This window comes from Phoca vitulina, unplaced genomic scaffold (assembly GCF_004348235.1).
Source record: "Phoca vitulina isolate PV1807 unplaced genomic scaffold, GSC_HSeal_1.0 scaffold71, whole genome shotgun sequence".
NCBI classification, from domain to species: domain Eukaryota; kingdom Metazoa; phylum Chordata; class Mammalia; order Carnivora; family Phocidae; genus Phoca; species Phoca vitulina.
In genome coordinates, this window is record NW_022589774.1 from 1836163 (window position 1) to 1859579 (window position 23417).

At 46.8% G+C, this 23417-nt stretch overlaps 2 protein-coding genes across 2 annotated transcripts; both read right to left on the reverse strand.

Annotated features, from left to right (window-relative positions):
- Positions 1-42: 42 nt before the first annotated feature.
- CUNH1orf74 (chromosome unknown C1orf74 homolog) lies at positions 43-1828 on the reverse strand. The gene is made up of 2 exons (XM_032393191.1): positions 1654-1828; positions 43-950 (listed from the first exon to the last, which is right to left on the reverse strand). The coding sequence occupies exon 2, from the start codon at positions 853-855 to the stop codon at positions 64-66; it is 792 nt and encodes a 263-aa protein (XP_032249082.1). The 5' UTR covers positions 856-950; positions 1654-1828; the 3' UTR covers positions 43-63.
- A 2325-nt stretch (positions 1829-4153) lies between these two features.
- Positions 4154-22627, reverse strand: IRF6 (interferon regulatory factor 6). Its single transcript, XM_032393207.1, has 9 exons — positions 22406-22627; positions 18267-18350; positions 17519-17695; positions 13293-13497; positions 12141-12269; positions 9774-9917; positions 8103-8495; positions 7075-7193; positions 4154-6389 (listed from the first exon to the last, which is right to left on the reverse strand). Exons 3-9 carry the CDS (start codon positions 17690-17692, stop codon positions 6165-6167), a joined length of 1389 nt encoding a protein of 462 aa, XP_032249098.1. The 5' UTR covers positions 17693-17695; positions 18267-18350; positions 22406-22627; the 3' UTR covers positions 4154-6164.
- Positions 22628-23417: the final 790 nt, after the last annotated feature.

The following is a 23417-nucleotide window of genomic DNA, read 5'->3' on the forward strand; positions in this document are numbered from 1 at the left end:
TGCCATCGCTGAGCTGGAGCTGATCATTTACTGAGTACCTTCTACATGAGAGAAGAGTTAAAGTCAGAGAGCCACTGCTGGCAGCGTGACTATCTCAGAGGAGATGCTCAAGTCAGCAAAGTCATTCTGAGTCCTACATCGAGTTCTAAGGTCCTTCTCCCAAGTATTCAGAATCTCCCTCAGGGCTGGGAACAAGCTCTCTGGGACACTAAAGGAATAGAGCAAGACTGGGGGATGACCACACAGCCATGAGATCCGGGCAGTGAACACCCGGAGTGGGGTCAGGGCTAAGCAGTTGTCATCTCCCTGGTTCAGATGAAAGGTATACGGAACAGGATAGCCCAGGAGGATCCCAAACACAGTACAGAGATTCCAGTTTGAGGAACGAAGTCTGCTGCAGGAGACTGCCAGGGATAGGTCCCTCTGCAGCCCTTGCAAATGTGTGATGATCTCAGCCACTAGGGCCTTCAAATCCTGAAGCTGGTCCAGGGAGCAAATAGAAGGGTGAGGCTGGGAGCCGGAAACATCCACAAAGGCTATGGTACCAAGCAGCACCTGCTCCAAGTGCGGACATATGTGTTCAGGACTGACAATCAAGCTGTTTTCTCCAATCTCAAGGATGTGAAGTCCCTGGGTCAGGAAGCCCAGGCCCCGCAGTTCCTCCAGATAGCTCTGGAGCTCTGATGCCCCTGCACAACTGCAATCATAGAGCAGAGCTGGCTTCAGTCCCCGGGCCACAGCCAGCACCTCTCCAGCAAGGTGAAGGCAGACGGCTCGGGGTGGGCACCGTCTCTTTCCCATGCCCAGGGTCTGCTGAGCCGCTGCCACCAGCATCTGAGGACTCGGTGCTGACATGGGATCTGGAAGCAACAGCAAGCACGGCCTCCTGACCTAGCTACAGTTCCCTCCCCTGGGCCGCATCTCTGAGCTCTAGACACTTGAGGAAGGGCCTAAAAACAAAGCAGTAGCAGGGGATTATTAACACCAGTCAGTGACATACCAGGAAACCCGCCAACAGCCTTCCCCTAAGTTTTACGGCATCTTCCAAAGATCTTTTTGTCCCTCCCTCTGCTTTGAAATGCTAACCCAGATCAGACAGAGATGGGATCGCCAATGCTGCCTGATTTCTATGGTTGACTTAGTCTCCATTAGTCCCAAATTCATGTGTCTTTCAGGCCTTATGGCTAGGTTTACATTCTCTCTGATTTCTTCTAAATTTTACCTGTTGTAAGCTACTTTCTCGGATTCGAACCTTAAGGAGTTTGGGGAAGAGTAGTGGAAGGGCTATCTTTGGCAAAATTCTAGGCATTTTACCTAAAACTGCCCTTCTGAGGCGGAATTCTAGGTTCCAAACGCCCTCCTTCCACTGCCAACTTCCCCTTATCTTCCCGCCAATAGGGGTAAGAATAGCGATCTGATTAATATATACTAGAATATGGGCTTAGAACCACTGCACCCTGGGACATAAAAGTAATTAATAAAATCTGTTATAACTGCAGGAGGGCTGTATTTTACTTTTGCCGGCCCCGCCTTCCCCTTCTGGCCGACATCTACGGACCTTCGGAAGATGGGCTCACTCCGATCCCCACACCCAGTGCTGAGCATATTATAGTGATTTGTTCAATGAGTCAGAGGTCTCTCTCTCACACATACTTTCTGTTTCCACTTCTGCCGTCGGTTCGCGGGCTCAGAAGCGCCTTCCCGCTTCCTGTGGGCTGCCGAGAAGACGCCGAAGTCCGCACGCTCCGCCGCAATACTGGAAATCCCTTGAAACGCGCCGGGCTCCAGGTGGGCGAAACCGGCCTACTGCGCATGTCCAACACAAGCCCTCCCGCCGCTTTCCGTGACGTCATCCAGTCCGCTCGCGCGCCTCGCGTTAGGACCTCCGGCCAGGCTGTGCCGGAAGTGTGGGCGCCTGCGGCCCCGCCCCTTCCGGCCAGACAGAAGCCGGCCCGTCCCGTCTGCGTCGGGACGGGGAGGGACGGAAGTGCCCGAAAGAAAGCGGGATCTGGGAAACTAATAGGCTGCCGCTGCCCTCACGTGGCTTCCCGTCGTGTTAGTAAGTCGGGGAAGCCGGAGAAGGGCACGCAGCGCAAAAACACCCTTGGCTTTGTGTCTGGGAAAATGCGCTTTCTTCTACAAATGAAGCTTATCTCGAGACAAGCGACACGTTTTGCAGAGTGTCCTCACCTGTGAGTGGCCTTACAAAGTTAGTTGTCTATTTACTTTGACCTGCCTAAATCCTAAGTTTGAGAGGCTCAGTTCCTAGAGGTGGGTGCACAAATGCTGTCCAGTCCAAGATTTGTCATCTCTAAGTAGGGTGTGAAGGGCATGAGCATTATTCACTCGGAATAAATGTGTGCCAGGCATGGTTCTGGGCGCTGGCGGTATTACAACGTACAAAATAGACAAAAACCCCACCTTCGTCGTGCTCAGGTTCGAGGAATTCAGTTTTCTGACTTCACATGAGAAATGAGCAGAGAGGCAGAAGCTTTTCAATCAGGCCAGTAAGAAGGAAGTGTTATTTCACTGAAGGGTTAACACCTCTAAACTGCCAGCTATAGGGTAAGAGTTTTTTGAGAAAGCTCATCTGAGGAAATGGCCCAAATGTATTGCTACGTGGGCAGGACAGAGGCAAAGGGAACTGTGGGCTCCTATACTGGAGGTTTCACTCCTGGCTCTACGTTGGTGGTATCTTCAGAAGGTGAACATAGACAAGTATGGAGTAAAGATGGGGCCAGCCTGGAAGGAGGATCAGTGTGTGGGAGCTCCCAGGCTAACACTGGCTCTTAGCTCAGAGGGAGTCAGAAGCAGAGACGTGAAACTAATTTTAGGATTTTTTCCTTCCCCGTATTTATTTTATTTTCCCATGGTCGTTAGCAATAAATCTGTAAAATGAAAGACTTATTTAGTTCGTTCATTTATTCTAACAACAAATACAGTTGACCCTTGAACAACGCAGGTGGTAGGAGGTGACCCACACAGTAGAAACTCTGAATATAACTTTTAACTCCCCCAAAACTTTACTAATAGCCTTCTATTGGCCAGAAGCCTTTCCAATAATATAAACAGTCAACACATATGTTTACAGCAACATTATATACTGTATTCTTACAATAAAGTAATCTAGAGGAAAAAATGCTAAAAAAAATCATAAGAAAATACATTTATCATACTGTACTAATCAGAAAACAATCTGAGTACAAGTGGGCCTGTGCAGTTCAAACCTGTGTTGTTCAAGGATCAGTTCTATTTGAGAACATAGTATGTACCAGACACTGGCAAGAGTCCAAGACAAACAGTCCCTACCTTCAGCGAGTTTGTAGTCACATAGGACACAGATGCTGAGCAATTACAAGGGAATTGATTATTTTGAAAAAAGAAGTACAGGATGATAGGGGAACATATACATATACATACAATTATATGGGGAAGGAATAAGCCCAGATCCAACACTTGCCCTCCCAATTTACCTACAGTGTTTTGTTTTGTTTAACTTTGAGCTAATCCAGTTTGGCGGGGTGGACAGAGAACAAAAAGAAGAGCTAGTGACACCTTCCTCTAATTCCCCTTCCTCTCTTAAACAAGGTGGAGGCAAGAAAGCAGACCACACCAAGAGAGTGTGTGGTGTAGCCACCAAAGGAAGTAACGTCTCCAAGAAAGAAAGGGCACCTGGTATCTATCTGTCCATCAGGACCAGAGAAGGAGCACTGAGGGAGATCAGTGAACAGCCCTGCATGCATTCACCCAGCATTCTTTTTTTTTTTTTTTTAAAGATTTTATTTATTTAATTGACAGAGAGAGACACAGCAAGAGAAGGAACACAAGCAGGGGGAGTGGGAGAGGGAGAAGCAGGCTTCCAATAGAGCAGGGAGCCCGATGCGGGGCTCGATCCCAGGACCCTGGGACCATGACCTGAGCCGAAGGCAGACGCTTAACAACTGAGCCACCCAGGCGCCCCTCTTTTTTTTTTTTCTTAAGATGTATTTATTATTTGAAAGAGAGAGCGGGTGAGTGGGGGAGGTGGGGTAGGGAGTGGGCAGATGAAGAAGGAAAAAGAGAATCTCAAGCAGACTCTGCACTGAGCATGGAGCCCAATGTGGGGCTCAATGTCATGACCCTGAGGTCATGACCTGAGCTGAAATCAAGAGTCCAACACTTAACCAACTGAACCACCCAGGCGCTCCTCTCCCAGGATTCTGAAAACAATAAAAAAATGTGGAAGAAACTGGGCTCTCTGGTTAAGACTACATAAAACCACTCACCCACTCCTCTGGCATCTTTGTAAACTTTTCATTACAATCACGTACAAGTTTGATCCTTCTTGGCCCTTCAGAACAATCTTCATCACCTTTTGCCAGCTCATATTATCTCGGTCCCCGTCCAGATGGACAGCCTGGCTATTAGCCTCTCACAGCATAAGGGAAAAGGACTATCCAGATCTAGCAGTTGTCCTCCCAATTTACCTACAGTGGGTTCTTTTTAACTTTGAGCTGTGCAGTTACAGAGTTAGCCAGACACCAAAACCAAATCCTTCACATTACCCACTCAACAAAATGACCAAAAAATATAAAGTTTCTATACCTTGTATGTTTCCTGGTCTCTAGAAGCCCAACTTCTGCTCACAGCTACACCTGACATTTACTCAGATTTCTCTTGGTCATACTTTAGTAACAGCAGATCCCATTACGTCCCTTAGAGACCCTAAAACCACAGCTTCAGCATTCTAAATAAGTCCCACTGCCACCCATAACTGAACTGAGCTTATGGCTTTCGAAGCTACCTGACTTTTTGGCTAGCTCAACTTCAGTAGGAAGTAGGGGATGGCCTAGTTTAAGGGTAGCACACTAGACATGGGTTTTCTTATAACAGCCTGGCACAGAGAGGCATCAGTATTCAAGAGCATTAGGGGCCTGCAATCAGAGATTAACATCTTGCTTTCCATTTAGGTCTTGGAGTTTAAATTATACTTTTTTTTTTTTTTTTTTAAGGTTGGGGTAGGGCAAAAAGATCAGAGACGGAGCAAAAGTTAATAGATAAGACCAGTTTGTGGAAGCCATAGCTACAATGTTCTACACCACTCTTCACCTGAGTAGTCCACACCCAGCTACCTCCACAAGAAGGGAGACAAGCACGTTTGGGCCAGATGAGCCTTTTACAGAAGAGCACTGCCCCGTCCTCCTTCACCCTGAACACCCCATTTTTTCAAATGCAAAAAATCCAAATGATAGTAAGACTGTAAAAGTTTCCAAACAAGAAGGAACTGTTGCTTTTTTAGTAAGGAGTTTGTCCTAGATACCCAGCTCACTCCCAGCTCTTCCTCAAAGAATTAAAAAGCAAAAGAGCTCTATCCTCTCTGAAAGGTACCACTGAGTCATACTCTCATCTACCACACATACAGTGTTATTTTGAGTGGTGGCAAGGTAAATACCTTACAATCAACTGTGCAGAATCCCTAGGCCTTCTGTTGACAGATTCCCTTGAGGAGCTCAGTTTATGAGCTTTTACTCCACAGACCAGGTGACTTTCAGACTTTGGCACCTATTTCTATTTAGATATCAAGCTTGGTTCCTAAGCAACCAGCCAGCTCCCCTCCCTCTCACTTACCCCGTCAGGGAGCCAGCTTACTATACTAGCAGAACAGGTCAAACGGAGATCAATCTTGGACAAATCAGTGCTTGAGGGAACTTTAATGAAAGCAAGAAAAAAATGTGGTGCAAGAACAATGCAGAAGGGTTCTGTTCCAGGCAGTTCTGCCTTGTACAAGCAGAATGAAGTCATCAGGTCAGAGTTTTAACTGGCATTATTTCAGGCATTATTCCAACCCCTTCGTTTTACAGTAATGAATCTGAAGCCTAGAGGTTAAATGACTTGGTGGTTCAAGGTCACACCACTGAAGCAAAGCTGCAGCTAGAACGCTGCTGTCCAAAGTCCCAGGCCAAATCTCCCTCTACTACATTACACTAACATTGCGAGGTTTAAAAAAGAAAGGGGGAATAAGAAGGGTGATTTTTCCATAAATTAAATCAACTTTAAAAGCCAGGCATATGTGGAGAATTGGAGGCCACTAACATTGTTAGAAAGAAGAAGTTTAAAAGCTGGTTAAATCTGAGTAATAAAAAATACCGATATGTACAATATTGTAAAAAAGATGGCATTCATGATTACTGGGCTGGCAGGGCAGGGGGTAGTTGCATGCTGGGGGTGGGCTGCATGGGCTGCCAGCTCTCCTGGGTTTGGAGGATGCGGTACAGCTGCTTCAGTTGAGCAACGATGTTATCTTTGATGTCTGGAGTTGAGATCTGCAGGCGGACACTGCCACTGTCAAAGGACCGTGTAAAATCACCAGAAAACATCTCGTAGATCATCCGAGCTACCACTGGAATGACCTGTTCAGGACACAGAGCACACAGGTATCCACTGAAGAGAAGGTATTTTTAAATAGCAGGAGGGACTCAAGATGATAGAAGGGACCAGTGAGGCCCTGGGGAAGGCCCCAACCCTTATGTCTAGATACTGGGTATGCCTTCTTCTCTCTGGACCATCCTGCTAAGGTCCACTCTAGAACTTGGTCCAAATGAAGGTGAAGAACCTATATGTCTTATCACATCACATGTCTAAATAAACAGCTGCTTCTTTAGTAAGACTTTTACCCACATTTCATCTGTTGACTATCTTTTTTACAAATCCAGGGACCAAACCCAAGTGGTCTTGCTGCCACTTACTAGAATAAGGTTACATTCTTAAAAGTAACTCAAAAGGTTTTTCTTAAAGAGCTGGAAAGGACCATATACTGTTAGGTTTCAGCAAGACTCTAATGTCAGCAAGAGAATGCAAGGTAAGGTCTTCGCTAAACCAGTCATCCACTTTGAGGACCCTGTGTGCTCCAGCTTGGTCCTATTTTGATAGGACCTACTTGGTTCTTACAATAAACAAAGCTTGAGTCTCCTATTCTATCTGATGGGAATAAAATGCACATAGGCTGATGGACCTTTGCTCAGCATAACCCTAGTCCTAGGGGCTAACGCACTGGTGAAAAGGCAAAGAGTTGTTGACACGTCCTTATATCCTCACCTGAACCAAGATGAGTTTTCTTTCCAGGGGTTTCCCATCTGGCCATTCTTCCCCAAAGCATAAGTAGATCTCAAATGGTGGCTGCTTCTCTATCTGTCCTTTCTGGTGGGCAATGAGATCTGTAGAAGGTGGAAGAGCAAGTTTGGTGTACTGGGCCATTCCATATCCACTCAGTAAATACCATCTTCTATGCTGTCCAATATGGTGGTCACTAGCCACATGTGGCTATTACATTTAAATTAATTAAAATTAATTAGTTCCTTAGTCATATGAGTCACATTTATGTGCTCAACTGTCCCATGTGGGCTACTGTGGACAACACAAATATAGAACACTTTTACCATTTCAGGGGGTTTTATTGGACATCACTAAACTGGACCTGGGGTTCAAATTATACTGTAAAATCCACATCTCAGTGTTCTCCCTAAATGTGTCTGCTTGAATTTGCCATTCAGATATTTCCCGAATGAGAAGAATATGTTTTGCTAATTATGATAAAGTCAACTTCCAACGTTAAGGTGGCATTGGTGGCATTTGGCGGTAATGACAAGGCTGTCTCCCTCTTCTGCCACTAAAGGAGCCACAGCCAACCTAAAAATAGCTTCCAAGTACATAGCTTTGGAGTGGAATGCCCTTCTTTGTTGCCCAGGCCACTTTCATTTCTCAGAACTAAGGTTCTCGGGGTGCCTGGGTGGCTCAGTCGGTTAAGCGTCTGCCTTCGGCTCAGGTCATGATCCCAGGGTCCTGGGATCAAGCCCCGCATCGGGCTCCCTGCTCGGCGGGAAGCCTGCTTCTCCCTCTCCCACTCCTCTTGTTTGTGTTCCCTCTCTCACTGTCCTTCTCTCTGTCAAATAAATAAATAAAATCTTTAAAAAAAAAAAAAAAGAACTAAGGTTCTCTTCTACCTTCACTTCCTCCAGGAGTTTTTTGTTAAGATCTTTGCAGAGCCAGGAGAGGGGATAGGGAAGGTGGTAAACCTACTTCCAGGAAGAAGTTCCCAACCACCAACCTTCTGAAAAAAGACTTACCACTAAGGAACGTTTCCAGGCAAAACAGTTTGACCTTCTTTTGTCTCTCAATCAGGTTGGGGGCAACAAGTGATGGGGCACATGGCCCAGACCAGTACACCTTGCACTGGCACAGCCTGATGGCATAAATGGCATGACCGCTGACCTCCAGGATCAGTCCTCTGTCCATGACGTCTAGCAGCTTACTGGTGAACAGCTTCTGCTTCTCATTGGTGATATGCTCTGGACCTGGGAACTTGACCTGTTCCAGGCTGACAGGACCAAAGAGCTCCTCTTGGTCAGGCATGGGACCCAGGTCCCCATAGAAGAGCCGGCAGCCCTGGGGGTTGCTCACGGTCATGGTCTGCCCATATTCCTTCCCACGGTACTGAAACTTGATGTCCAGGTCAGTCACTGCAAGGTGAGAGAGGACAGTGAGAGTCCTGCTCTAATGCTCTGCCTGTCTATCTCTGAGACTCATGCAAGTCCATCGAGATGAAGCCACCTTTCAACCAGCATTCAGGAAGGTCACTACCACAGTTATCCTTCCTGCAACAAAGGAAGACATCATCCTATCCCTCGAATATTCACTCAAAAGGCTGCCTTAAAAGCAGACAGTTCAAGGTCCATGTATACTATCTCTGTTTAATCATTACACCCTAAGGGCTAGAATTTCTCCAAGCAAACTTCTGGGTCCAGTCTCCTCATTTATATTGAGTCTTCTGGTTGCCTGGGTGGCTCAGTCGTTAAGCGTCTGCCTTCGGCTCAGGTCATGGTCCCAGGGTTCTGGGATCGAGCCCCGCATTGGGCTCCCTCCTCGGCAGGAAGCCTGCTCTCCCTCTCCCACTCCCGCTGCTTGTGTTCCTGCTCTCGCTATCTCTGTCTCTGTCAAATAAATAAATAAAATCATTAAAAAAAAAATAAAGATATACTGACTGAGTCTTCACATTAGTAGGCATTGGAAGGAGCTAAAGACTAAGGTACCTGGTTTGTGTCTCATTTTTGGCTCATTTTTAAAGAAACCAGAAGAATAAGAAAAAAATACCAAGCCATCTTGTCTTTCTGAAAAATGATACACATGAGCACACTCTGTGGATCTGTTCTAATAATTTACCATAAAAGGACACAGTTCATGGCAGAGTAAATTTTCACTCATCAAACCTCAATTAAACCCTATAGGTCTTATCAAAGCTATTAGCCTCTTGGACAAAATACTAGCCCTCACATCCCCACCCCCCACCCCATCCCCACTACCATCATGTGTAGTGTGAAAGGGAGATGGGGCAGTGACATTGATTCTTCATTGAGATCAATTTGTGTCCAATTCAGAAAGATTTTCTCCCTTCCGAAAGCCCCTCAAAATCCAAGAACCTTCTTGATCAAATCCATGGCCATTAATCTTCCTATCCCTCAACTGGCCTTATGCCCAGATCCCCTAGCCAAACTGATTAACCCAGGCTTTCCACCCACCTAAGAGGTATGTAACCTCGAGCTGCAACCAATCAGAGCATCCCCATGGGCAGATAAATATGAACTAATGTTTCTTTACTTCTTCCCTGATGACTCATTAGCCAGCCAGGAACCAGACATAGAGGCTGCCTACATGGCAAACAAATGGAGGCAGAAGGTAGGGCGGGGAAGGGACTATAATAGGAGCTGAAGACCCAGCTAGAAAGATCAAGTCTCACTTACTTGGGAGAGAGCTGATCCACAGCTCTGGAGAGCTATAGAAGGGCTGTATAGGTGCCTGGGGTACATCTATTTCCAGAGGTTCAGTTTTGGGCCACACTGCTTCGGGGCTGCAGTTGCCCACACTGGCTGGTGCCATGGGAGAACCTAGAACAGAAAGATGTGGGTGAGCAGGCATGGGGGCACCACATATGTACATCACCGGGCTTGGGACTCTAAAACCTAACAAGGTCAACAGACAAGAGTCAAACACTGGACTATGACTCAGTGCGGCAGCCCTTCAATGATTCCCACAACTAACACAATAAGAAATACAGTTCCCCTACTTCTACTTCCTAATCATATTAGTTCTCCCATAAACTCATAGTTCTGAAGACGTGCGTTTGCTGAAGATTACCAGACATGTGAGTTTTCTCTGGGGTTAAATTAGAATGAGCATGGATGAAAGGTTCCCTGTTGCAGATTTTCACCCCAGCAATTACATAGGAGTTGATTGTCTTCTATAAAATGAACTCAATTGAGTTAGCTGATTAGCTTTGAGTGTTTACAAATTCCATTAAAAACATACTTTCACATGCAGGAAACATCAGGAAGGATACCCAAAAATCTGAAAGGATCAGTTTCTTCCAGGGAAACCGAACAGGGGGCTCAGAGACAGGAAGGAAGGAAAAACTTTCAATTGATTATCTTTTTGTACCATTATGAATTTTAAACCATGTAAGACCAATATTTATTCAAAAGAATACAATTAAAGCTTTTAAGAAAGAAAATGAAATACCCATCCTATTTTCTTGCTATTCTCAAAGTTGGTTCACTCCAAAGTCTACAGATTTCTCCTCCTAGCCTCACCTCTTAGGCATCTATTCTTCAACAATTCTTCTTCCTCTGCCCCAACAGCTCTGAAATCATAGAAGTTAATGTTTCTTTGACCCTTCGTGCAAAAGTCTGGTTAAACCTATGTACCCATTTTACTTTTTTTTTTATTTTTAAAGATTTATTTATTTGAGAAAGAGCAAGTGCACAAATGGGGGAAGGGCAAAGGGAGAGAGAGAGTGGATCCTCAAGTAGACTCCCCACTGAGCAGAGAGCCCAACTTGGGGCTCAATCCCAGGACCCAGAGATCATGACCTGAGTGGAAATCAACAGTCAGACATCCAACCAACTAAGCCACCCAGGTGCCCCTACTTTTTAAATAGATGTCCCACATCTTCCCAAAAAGAATCCAAAGCAACCCCTAACATAAGGCCACACAATATTTGCTTTGGTAAAATATGAACAGAAATAGGAAATCAGGATCCTGGAAATAGGTTGCATCCTTTTAAGGGGTGAAAACAACAGAATGAGCCAGCCAAGGATTTGGGAAAGGATCTCATATTTCCAGATATCCAACTCAAATCACTAAGTGGGAATGTAACATGTGGCAATATTGACCTGAAAGAGCTCAATGTTATTTTTCTTTACTCATCACTTGGTTGTAAAGATATAAATGGTAGGTTAAGTGAAGGAGGGAAGTGGACAGATAATAAGCGTCATTTCCTGATTCTCAAAGGTAAGGGAATCACCTAAAGTAGGGGACTCCAAAATCCCAAAGGAATCATCTTGATAAATTTTCTAAGTGGCACAAGGACCTCATTTGACCCATAGCAGTGTGATGGAACTAGAAAACACAGTGATGAGCTTCTCAACTAAATGCATGGCATTAGACTAGGAGCATTTCAGTGGACAGTTCAAGTGAAGATGCCGAAGAGCACTTCACCTTGTGTTTGAGCATTCTCCAAATGTGCGCTGGAAGAGTCAGTACCTGCTCTGTCACAGTGATCTTCCAACCTCTCAACTCATTTTTCCTAGGAAGCTGAATTCAAAAAGTCCATAAAAGAAGCAAAAAGTCTCTTGCAGATAATTTCTATCAAAGCCTAGTATTAAGAGCTGTAGAAACCACCAGTTTCCCATGACCTAGCCTTAGCAGAGTAGATCCTGCTAAGAAAGTGACACAAAATTTATACCAAGGGAAATAGTGGAAGAGTTTGCCTATAATTCGTCAAAATGATATCTACACTTGGCCTCAAGGAAATCAGTGAAATTTGTAACAATGATGCTTTGTATGTGGGATTGAGAATGAATTTGTTTAATTTCTCAGAATTATCTGTAAGATTCAGAAGATGTTCTCTATGCCTGGAAGCCGCCCACTGGGATAACTGGGCCAGCAGAGTTCCCCTGTCTGTGACCCCTACTTGCTAATAGACCAGCAGCTTGGCCACAGGGCCTTGTCACTGCTCCCAGTGCAGCGGGGGCTGAGGGGGGCCAGTAGCTGTTAATCAAAGCCCGTTCCATCCTCTTCATTCTTCTGTACCACCTACCACCCCCACTCACCATTGATGTTCAGGAAGGGGAAGGTGTCCTGGATGGGAACATGGTGCTGTGACTGATCAAGCTCATCTTCCTCATCTTCTTCATCTACATCATTATCCTTCTCATCCCAAGGAGCAGATCCAGTGGATCCTAACCGAGAAACAGACATGTAAGCCCTCGAGTGAGTAACTGGGGTTGCACTGTCATCTTTGCAGCTGATCCACTGTACATGCTAGGTACTACCAGCTCCCAGGGTTCAGTGTGCACCCCTAATGCCCTAGCCAAAAAGAGTGAGAACCAAAGGTATATGAACCTCTGGCTCTAACTCCTCCTACTGAGCTCTAATGTAAACTCTCTTCCCCTCCCCTACCCAGGAGCTGCAGACCCTATCCCCTTTCCTAGAAATCTCTTAATTCTCACTTTAAACCTCTTGCCACACCTCAGCATCCCTTTTAAGGACTCAAGGACACCAACTTTTCCCCTTTGTAAGCTTAATGTGAGGACAGACCCTTCTCTCTGGGCAGGGCCTCACTAGATCCATTGGAGGACAAGTCTAAATTTTCCGGTTCTTGGTACTTGCTGAGCATTGGGTAAATAGGAGGATCGGGTGGTATTCTTTTAGGAAAAGTATCCTACAAATTAAATAATCACTCATCTAACATTTACAAAGGGAACTTAATAGCTTTTAAATGTCATGTCAATTGAGTCTTAAAATAGTCTTTAAAGTAGGCAGGAAAGATGAGAGCCCAGATTTTACCACTGAAGAAACTGAGGCTCAAAGGTCAAATGACTTGATTCCATGTCCCACAAGGAGCAAAGTGATAAGAGCCAGGTTCAGAACTCAAACCTCCTAAGTTTTAATTCCTCCATCTTCAAAACTACCTGACCTCTCCTCTCAGCACTGAGTCTCAAGGGAAGCTCTTCCTACAGTAGGACTCTATACTCCCTGTGCTTTCTCATGCTTTAAGCAGTCACGCCAGTAACTATTCCCCTAAATGAACAAGAAGATTTTGCTGACTTTAGATCTTTTGTTCTCTGGGTCCTTCCTAGGGAAAGGCTTTTTTGCTTTGTAACTAAACTTTGTAAGCAATATTCAAGTCAACTATCTCTTTAAAAGTCCAGCCCAGAACCTGGCTTACTGTCCACCTGTCCCGCCAGCAGCTGGGGCCTCACCTGGGTTAATGATTGATCCCTGAGGCTGCGGGATGTCACACACTTGATATATCTTCACCGGGTTCATGGGTACTTCCTTGGTGCCATCGTACATCAGGTTGAATTCCCTGCTCTTGTTGAGAGCACAGCGGAGCTGGGCCTTCCATTTAGCTGGGTCAGGGTCATCCACCCCTTCCTGGTACTTCCCTGTCTCCACAGCCCAGGCCTGAGGAACAGGAAACCGCAGTGAATGCCTGCCGTTGCCCAGAAACACTGCCAAGTGTGCGCACCCTCTCTCACACACATGCGCGTACACCCCTGCCTGACTGCCCTGCCATCCGGATCCCCGCTTACAGAGCCGGCAGCAAGCAGCACCACCCTCAGGACCAGGCCAGGCAGGGCCTGAGGGAAATTAAGCCATATGCAAACACAATCTTTTGAAAGGAGGAGCCTTATCTCAACTGTTGGTGCCAGCACCACCTGTCAAGAGTGGCTATAATAAGGGTTGGAAATAAAGAAAAGTCTGGAAAAAATACAGTTCACCCTTGAACAAAACAGGGGTCAGGAATACCGACCCCCTGCACCATCAAAAATCCACATATTTAATTTTTGACTCCCCAAAACTTAACTATCTTACTGGTAACAGTTGATTAACACGTATTTTGTATTATAGACTATATTCTTACAATAAAGCAAGCTAAAGAAAATGCTATTAAGAAAATCATAAGGAAGAGAAAATATAATTTATAGTACAGTATTTATTGAAAAAAAAAAATCTGCAGATAAGTGGACCAGTGCAGGGGTGCCTGGCTGGCTCGGTCAGAAAAGCATGCGGCTCTTGATCTCCAGGTCGTGAGTTTGGGCCCCACGTTGGGTGTAGAGATTACTTAAATAAATAAGCTTAAAAAAAATAAATAAAGAAGTGAACCCGTGCAGTTCCAACTCATGTTGTTCAAGCATCCACTGTATACACCACAATGCTAATGGTAACTTTGGATAGCAGGATTTCAGGTAAATTTTTTATTTTGGCTTATTTGTTTTGGACATTAATTACTTATGTAATAAGACAAAGGGAGCTGGTATGTGATATGAAGAATTTGGCCTTGCTGTTCCCTCCCCATACATTCTTCAATCTGATGCATAAATAATTGTAGAAAACAAGTGCCCCTAGGAGTAACAGCCTGTAGGGGGGCAAGGTAGCATACTCTGGGAGTTCAGCTGGAGGCAGAGGGCCTCATTCAGGTGGCCCCATGTCCGAGTAAACCCACACCCCCTGCCCTTCCCTAGTTCCTCAAAGTCCCACTTCACTGGAAATACTTTGCTGCAAACACCAGGGGCTGGTGGCATGAGCTAAAACCACTTTGGCTCCTCCTTGCTGGTTTTCAGTTTCTGGGTCCCAAAGCATGTATGTTTCTGCTCACGGGATATCCACTCTCCCCCACTGCTAACATATTCTCAGATCTCTATGCTTTCTTCAGGATGTTATGTTCTGATGCAGAAAAGGGGGATGTCATTAGCAGAGTCCTCAAGACCAGGAAGCACACCCCAGCTTGTTCACACGGACAGGGCACGTGTCTAATACCAACTCCCTGCCTCTGCTTCTGACCTCAAGCTGAAATGGAAATTTTCCGCCCCATCCTTTGAGATCTCTGATCTCCCTCAGTCACTCCCCCGTCAGAGCCTGATGATCACGGATGAGGAAGTTTCTTCCGGTACAAATTTAAATCCTTCTCTTCTAATTCAGGCTCACTTCTTACCATCTCCTCAGACTTGGGGGCACCTGCATTTGTTTTGCAGTACAGGATGCAGAGGTCTGATAGAGGGGTGCTGCCCGAGATGGCTGTGCTCGAAAAAATACAGTTCACTGGGTCCCTCCAGGGGATTCCGACGTCACTGGTCCACAGTATCTGAGAAGCACATCTCCAGTTGTGCCTGGTGGTACCTGACTGCTACCTCACCACATTCTCCCCTCCGTTTATTTGATTCCCTGTGCCCACTCCCACTCTAGCCCCACCCAGCTGGCTTGGGCTGTGCTGACTTTGGCACAGGCCTACAGAGTTCCTTGGCTCCCTAAATCTCTGCCCCTCCATGGAGAGCAGCCAGGCTAAGCCAAAACCACAGCCCCAGCCTTCCTGCTCACAACAGAGCCGTTGCTCCTCAGGGCCCACTCAGATGGTGCAGCGGGCCCAAGGCTGATGCAGCAGAGGGTAGTACCCACCACATGGCAATCACTGTGATTTATAAATGTGACTTACTCAGACCCATTCTGAGCCTTGCTTCTGACACTCAGGTCACTGTGCAGGTCCCCACTCCTCCTCCAGAAATGGAAGTAACTTCTGTATTTTAATGGTAATTCACTAGTCCCTCCCCACACGTTATTTCACTCAATTCTCACAACAATCCTGTGAGGCAGGCAAGACTGGTTTCATCCCCATTTTACTGAAGGGGAAGCTAAAGACCAAAGAGATTATGTGACTTGCTCAAGACCATACACGCCATTGATAGCAGTAGGATTTGACCCAGGTCTTCCAATTCCATTCTCTCTTCCAATGGGGGAGCAGATAGGCTTGGGTTCAAATTCTGGCCACACCCCTTATTGGCTGCCTGATTTGGGCAGGTTGTTTAGCTCCTCGGAGACTCGGCCTCTGCATCTACAACATGAGAGTAATACCTCCCTTACAGAGTTGCTGAGAATCAAATGAGATAATGGACAGGGGATACAAAGCGGGCACCCATTTAATGCTAGTGCCCCTCTGCCCCCTTCCCGCCCCCACATATCCTACCCAAGGCCTGTCAGAGCTTGGGATGTGTGAAAGCACCCTCACTCTTCTCCTGACTTCCAAGGCCCTCCCTTAGCATTCTGCAAACAGAGATACAGATATAAATAAGACAAGCTTTCTGCAGCCACCTTTTTCTCAAGCCCTGAACACATAGATCACTCTCCTGCGTCGGGCTTTCAGGAACCAGCCTCTTCCGCCATGGCCAGCCACCCCCAGCCACCAACGGCAAATCCAGTTTCAAACCAAGGCGACAACCAGAGGCCAGCTGGGCCAGGGCAGGCCCATCCCCCTCTCGATGCCAACCTCAGTAATTAGGGCTGGTTTACAGATGTTTTCCCTGTCATTTCCATATCATTATTTTTTAAATTAAAAGCGCTCATTTACTTTCTTTCTAAGTGCTCTCAGGCCAATTTTCCCTCTACCTCTTGTATCTATACCTGATATAACTGAGTTGGGTGGGAAACATCTCTAGGATGGCTCTCTTCGAGGGGTAAGCCCACTTCTTCTGATCCAATCTCAGCAAGAACCTGGGGCCATCAATCTTGAGAGGCCCAGGGTAGGGACTGGATTTCACTTCTGACTTCCAGCTTATAGAGGGAAGAAAAGGCTAAACTCACTTCTCCGTGTCTTGGGGATGCAGGAACTAAAGCAACTCATGAGATGGAAGGCTGACCAGCACAGAGAAGTTGGTCTGAAGCAGAGGCACACGGTCCAGAGTTATAAACCACATAACACCCCTCCCCATGACCAGCTTCCCACCTACTTCTGTCTTAAAGCCAAGCTTTGGCTTCATTAAATTTTGTAAAATGCCATCTGATTAAATCTTGTTTTCAGTTAAGTAAAACAACTGTCACATCAGAGCTATTTTTTATTTAAGAAAACATACTTGTATAATAAAAACTTGTACTAAATCACCATTAATTTTTAAGCAGAGGTTATGGATAGGGCAAGATATTTTAATATCAAAAGAACACCTTGCAGAGGGCCCTCTACACCCATCCTACAGGCTATGTTAGGAGCCTGCTAACACTCAGTAGTTCTGTCCTGGTCTGAAGAGTCATTCCCAGGCCCAAGCACCTCTCTTCATAGCAAGAGCCCTGAGTGAATGAAGAGGAAGAGTCATTTGCTGACCCTCGGGAGCTTTTGGAACAACCACACCAATACGATCACTTGCAGTTTAGCCAACTGCACCTGGGATCTTTTGGGATGTGAATTGAGTACCTTCAACCAATGGGAAAGAATAAACAGACTCAAACATTATAGATGTGCCCCAGCAAGAGAAATTACTATGCCTAAGTTTGGGCACCCCCTTCATAAACATTCTCTCTGATGCATCAGCATTTTGGATCTACTGTATTCCTCACGCCAAAATAGAAAACAGAACAAAACAACAACAACCAAAAAACTCAGAAAGCTCTGACAGAACTGGAAAACATTTTAAGTCAGATGGTGCAAGAAGTCCTTTACCTTGAAAATGGTATTTTCCTCCTCTTGTTGGGGGCTATGCCGGGTAGCATGTTTCCAGGGAATCTGGAAGCGTTTGGAGTCCCTGTGTAGCCAGATGAGCCCGGGGTACAGGCCACTATCCACCTGGGCCACCAGCCAGGGCTTCAGCCGAACTCTGCGGGGGTGGAGGGCCATGATCTGTAGGGGGTTGCGGGGGGAGGGTAAAGAGTAGGGAGAGCAGGAGAATTAGGCCAGCCTCTGGGAACTTTTCCCAGCCACTGTTCCCGTATGATAGAGCTACAGTTTCATTAGATTACAGCAAAGAAACTAAATATGGGAATAAACTGTGCCAGGTGGGGAAGAAAAGAAAAGAGGTTAAAAGGTTCTTTTGATTCTTATTCCAAAGCCATTTATACTTCATGTTCTAGCCAAATCAGACTTATCATGTAAGTAGATCACATTTCTTCTATTTAAATCCTGAAGCAGAAAAATAAAAAAAAGATGACATCATCCCTGCTGGAACACAGTCCTTCCTGAAGAAATCAAGGGCTTTGAAAAAGAAGTGAAATTGCTCTTTTCAATCTCATCTCAGGAGACGGGAGGAAAAAAGGTATGGAAAGAGCAAAGACAGGGGCAAGAATTTGAAGCACACTTTCTTTTTAGACAAGACAACTAAAGGTGATCGGGAATATTTTAGTTAAGAAATGGCACCATCGTGGTGAGAGAGAAAGCGGCAAGGGTGGGTCCTGGTTCCCAAGTCCACACTTACAGAGATGAGCAGGCAGCGTATCCACGGGGATCCGAAGAGCTGGGCCTCAAGTCAGCTCTCCTTGCTCTGGGCCAGCCAAAGACTCTGTACCAAGAAAAAGGGGTCTTGAGTTGGTTATCCACAAGACAATCCAGTGGCTGGGAGAAGACTTGGGAACATGGGAGACACAGGCTCTGAGGACCCTTCTTGCAAAGTCCAGGAACCCAAGAATAATCAAATGCTACGGCTCCTCACCCTAGACTGCTAAAAACAATCATAAGACAAGCTCTGCTCTGCTCAGATGGCCTCCTCCACCTGGGTCTGTTTATCTCCCCACAGAGGCTAAAGTGAACGCATTAGTTGCAGGAGCTGGCCTGGGTAAAGTCTGCAATTGATTCTCATAAAAATACACGGGCAGAGCAGATAACATTCGGCAACAGCCAGCACTCAGAGCAGGAAACAAAGGCCTGCCCAGACTGGGTGCCTTTAGGAAAAACTGGCCACTAGAGAATTGTTTGCCTGGGATGTTGTGTTTAGATTTTTTTTTGGTGTTCTCCTTTTACTTTGTTTTTACTTAAGGTGAGGCCTGCAAAATTCGCATTCACTCAACAAATATGTGTTCATTGGCTACTGTGAGTCCAGCACTATGTGGGTGAGAAAGGGCATCGTTTTCATCAGCCTCCCTGAAGAAATCCCCACTGGAACTGCTCAAGCCCCACAATGGCCTGAGGAAAGGAAGATAAATAAGTCACCTTCACACCCAGGAAGGTCCCCACCTGGATCATAGTTCAGAAACCAAACCAGTTGAGTCAGCTGAAGGCTCCCACTCACAGGAGCTTAGTTGAGGGGGCGGCCCCTAACACCACTTCCTTCCCCAGCCAGACTCCCAACAAACAGGGAAAACCCAAACCCCACTAAGCTTCTGGCACTTTAAGAGCAAGGCAGGACCTGCTCTTACCTGAGCCTGCTGACCCAATTAACAAGTCCTGCAACTGAAACCTTCCCCCTGGGAGCACAGCTCACAGTGGGCAGGTGAGGGTGGCATGCAATATTCAACTGTACCCCCACCCCACCCCCCCATGTTCTTGGCCTTGTTTAGGTTGTTTTGTAGGGCAGCAAGTCAAGCCATCAAACGGGGGGGGGGGGGGGGAGAGGGAAGCGGGGCGGGGGGAACATTTACCTTTTAAGGAGGAGAGAATGCATATTCTCCTAGAGGCAAGTTCTACCTTCTCCTCCCAGCCTACTGGAAAGGGGATGACGGGAAGGACAATAGGGAAATGGGCAGCACATTGGTCAACCTCGTGAGGGACTTTTGAGAATTTCTATTGCAGTACCCATAAGTCCTGTGTCTACGCTTGTCAGACATGTGAAATCCAGTTCTTGACGGACCACAGACTTTGAAGAAAAGGGCTTATCCTAGTTGATCGACAGCTCATCAAGAAAAAATTAAAGCAACCAAGTCAACACAGAGAACTGCACATAGTGATAGGGAAGGAGAAGCAATCTCAGAGATTGATTGTTAAGATCTAGAGTCCTGGGTTCTCAGCATTCTCTCGAGATGGCACTATACATGAGCAACCCCGCCCCTGCCTTCATGCCTCACTTGCATCGCTAACCCTCTCCACCTTCTGAAAGCCAGCCAACATCCCCCCCACCTGCCACCCAGTAACTAGAGCTGTAAAAACCGGCAGAGAGGGAAAAGTTGGAAGCAACCAAAATAACTGAGGCAAATGGCTAATTACATATTCACAGGCTGCACTATTAAGCAACCATTAACAACAGGGTGTCTGAAGAATTTTTATTGGATTTGGGGAAATGTTTACAACATGAAGGGAGAAAATACACCATACAATATTGACTTACAGTAGTATCTCCGTTCTGTAACATAACATGCACTTGCACATACATACATATAATTAAAAAAAGGAAAAGAAATAATACACCAGTGTAACAAGATATCCATAATCGTTAGCTGGTAATAGGATTATGGGTGAATTTTATACTTGTCTATATACTTTTGTATATGATTCACATTTTCCTACAATGACATGTTTCAATTTATAATAAAATGAAAAAAAAAAAACACAAAAAACCAGGGCGCCTGGGTGGCTCTGTCAGTTAAGCGTCTGCCTTCGCTCAGGTCATGATCTCAGGGTCCTGGGATCGAGCCCTGCATCGGGCTCCCTGCTCAGCAGGAAGCCTGCCTCTCCCTCTGCCTGCTTCTCCCCCTGCTTGTGCTGTCTCTCTCTCTCTCTCTGTCAAATAAATAAATAAATAAATCTTTTTAAAAAAATGAAAAAAAACAACAAGTAGTATTTTTTTAACCACAGAAAGCTAAGGCCTTTCTTGGCCACTGGAAGGTATAAAAGATGATGCCCTTCAGCTGCTGAGACCATGATACCAACGATCCTTCATACCTACATAGGCTTTACAGTTTTTTACATGCACTTTTATTTAATGTGTTTGATTTCATCCTCATGATCTGGAAGTAGTACTATTATCATCCCCATTTTATAGCTGGGTTAACTGAGACACAGAAAAGTGCCTCATCTGGGGCCTGGACCCAACACTCCTGAGTCAAAGTATGCCATAGTACTGAATCCTGCCACGATACCCTGCCTTCCAAGTCCCTCCTTTTGTACACTAAGAGAGTAAACCAAAATACTGACAAGATCCCAGCAGCATGAAGGGCCAAGGAAGTGGTTAAGGAGGAGACTGGATGACACCCACCCCCAAACACACCTAACTCAGAGTTCTCTTTCAAAACACTCACATCACTCAAATCTCAATGCCCACAGAACCTCAGCCTAGCTGAACTCAACCCTGGGATCTCTAGCTGCCATCACAATGAAATTCAAAGCCTGTGTGTCCAACAGGTATTCACCCAGCCAAAAAACAAAGATGCTAACCCACTCCCCTCACACTGGGCATTGAGCCGGGACACTTTCAACCTCCCCAAGGCACTAACCATCCTCTCTCACACACCCATTCCAGGGAGCAGGTCCTCTATAAACAGCCCCCACTGCCACCTCTGCAGCCCCTGCCCAGCCTAGTTTCCAGGGGCACCACTACCTCAAAGCTGAGATTCGAGATTGGGCTGCCAATGGTTTGGCTCAGAGCAAAACACACTTGCCAGGTAGCAAAACACACTTGCTTTTTCCCTTCCCCTGGAGCGAACTGAAGGCCATATTCCAAGTTCCCCAATCTTACCTCCATTTAGTTTAGCCCTGCTTAAGGGTAAATTCTATGCCTCTCACCATAATTCCCATGCCCTTCCTCCCTGCTGGATTGAAGTTGGGGGCTGGTGAGAGGGAGCTACAGGGTACTGGGTGCTGCTGCCATGCATTATGCACACCCTAAACTGCTCTCCTAGGTCAGCACCAGCTTTCACCAACTCCTACTCAAGCACCTTCTCCCTCTCCCTTCCCTGGATTCCACTTTTGACATGCACTAGGAAAGCAGGGTTGGGACAGAGATGACCCTTTTACTACAAAGCAGGCTCCCTGTAAAGAGGGGCACCCCGGGTCTCCTTTCCAGCCAGGCCTGGGACACTTTCCCCATTTTTCCACACCCACCCTCCATCCCCTTCAGGCGAAGTGGGCCTCACCCCCAGAGCAACCACACCCAGCGCCACCCTCCCCAACACCAAGCTTGGCTACCTGGAAATCCATGGGTGTCTCCCAGGCCCCAGGTAGGGGCCTGACTGCTAAACAAATTCAAGGAGAAAAAACAAACTGGCTAAAGCTCCTGACCGCCCCCATCCCCATTTCCCCAAACACCCACTAAGACCAAAGGCCTGCAGGCCTGGGAAATCCCCTTTTTGGGACACTGGGCCCAGCGAGCTGGTAAGACCGGAGGGGCGGAGGCGCCGTAGCTCTAGCCTATGGTGGGTGGGTAGGGGCCGAGAGCGGCACACTCCGGTAGGGCAGGGAGGGAAAGAGAGCAGAGAGAAGTGTGGGCTCGGGAGGGGCCCCGTGCTCCAGGGCTAGGACCGCCCAGAAGCTACCTAAAGCAGGGCGACAGGCACCCAGCCCCAGAAGGTCTCCCCAAACAAACAGATGTTCTCAAGCAAGGTTCCTAACCCCACAAACGCTGGGGCGGGTGGGTCCCCACCGCCCCACCCCCTTCCAAAGCTAGTGTTCAAAAGTTAGCGTCCTCACCTTTTCTCAATCCGGCGACCAGAAGCGGACGTCCCTCCGAACCACGTCCCCAGTTAAGATCACCCGTCGCCACCGCTCTTCTTCACCGGTCGGGTAAGCAACACCTGGCTTTGCGCAGGTAGAGTCTTCGAGCTCCGCTCCCCGTCCCGCACCGGCCCTTACCTGCCCGACCCAGGTGCGCCGAACTCACGTCACCGCCTCGCCCTGGGACGCCGCAGCCCCCTCCGCCGTCCGGCCACGCCTCCCAGGTATGGCCACGCCCCCTCGCGTTCAGGATTGGCGGGTTGCGAGAAATAGGAGACTCTGTGTTCTTGGGCGGCCCAGCACCGCCCAGCCCCTTCCCAACCTCACTCTCCTGCTTCTAACCCCGGCTGAGAAAATTCCCAGACTCGCGTCTGGGCCTTATGCCTCGGGGCTGGTGGTCTTGGAAACTGGGAAGTCAGATCTAAAGTGGAGAGGGTGCCTCCCCTTTCCTCTTGTCCCATAGTTGCCCTGCGGTATGGAGACAGTTAACCACAAATAAGGGTTTAGAGATTCTGGGCTGGCCGCACTACCCGTGGGCCTGTTTAAGTGAGTGGAATATGGAAAAGGGAGTTAGGACACTTGGTCCCTTGGAGGGGGAAGCCCTATGGCTTCCAGGGCAGGAATTCTGCCTTTATTCTGCCCCTCACCCCAGTGACTGTAAATTACTTGGCTTCTTGGTTTCACTTTTCTCGTCTATTCAAGAATATTTGCTGCCTTTTCCAGTCACTATCCGGTAATGATTAAAAGCATGGCCTCTGGAGCTATTAGGATTCAAACCCCAACTGCATCAGTTACTACAGACTTGGGAAAGTTTCTTAAGCTCTCTGGGCCTCAGTTTCTTATCTATACAACGAGGTAAATAATAGTACCCACCTCAAAGTGGTGTTGTGGGGGTCCGATAAATTGCTTCATAAAAAGCATTTGGAGCAGTACTTACTGAGTGATATATAAATACTTGAAATTTTTGTATAAGGATAAAAAGTATATA

Excerpts from the sequence above, each read along its gene's own strand:
- CUNH1orf74 (XM_032393191.1), bottom strand. The coding sequence starts at position 855 with ATGTCAGCACCGAGTCCTCAGATGCTGGTGGCAGCGGCTCAGCAGACC.
- IRF6 (XM_032393207.1), bottom strand. The coding sequence starts at position 17,692 with ATGGCCCTCCACCCCCGCAGAGTTCGGCTGAAGCCCTGGCTGGTGGCC. Across the intron at positions 12,270-13,292 it reads GGGATCAATCATTAACCCAG|GATCCACTGGATCTGCTCCT; the intron begins GTGAGGCCCCAG and ends TTTCTCGGTTAG. Across the intron at positions 8,496-9,773 it reads GTGGATCAGCTCTCTCCCAA|TGACTGACCTGGACATCAAG; the intron begins GTAAGTGAGACT and ends CTCACCTTGCAG.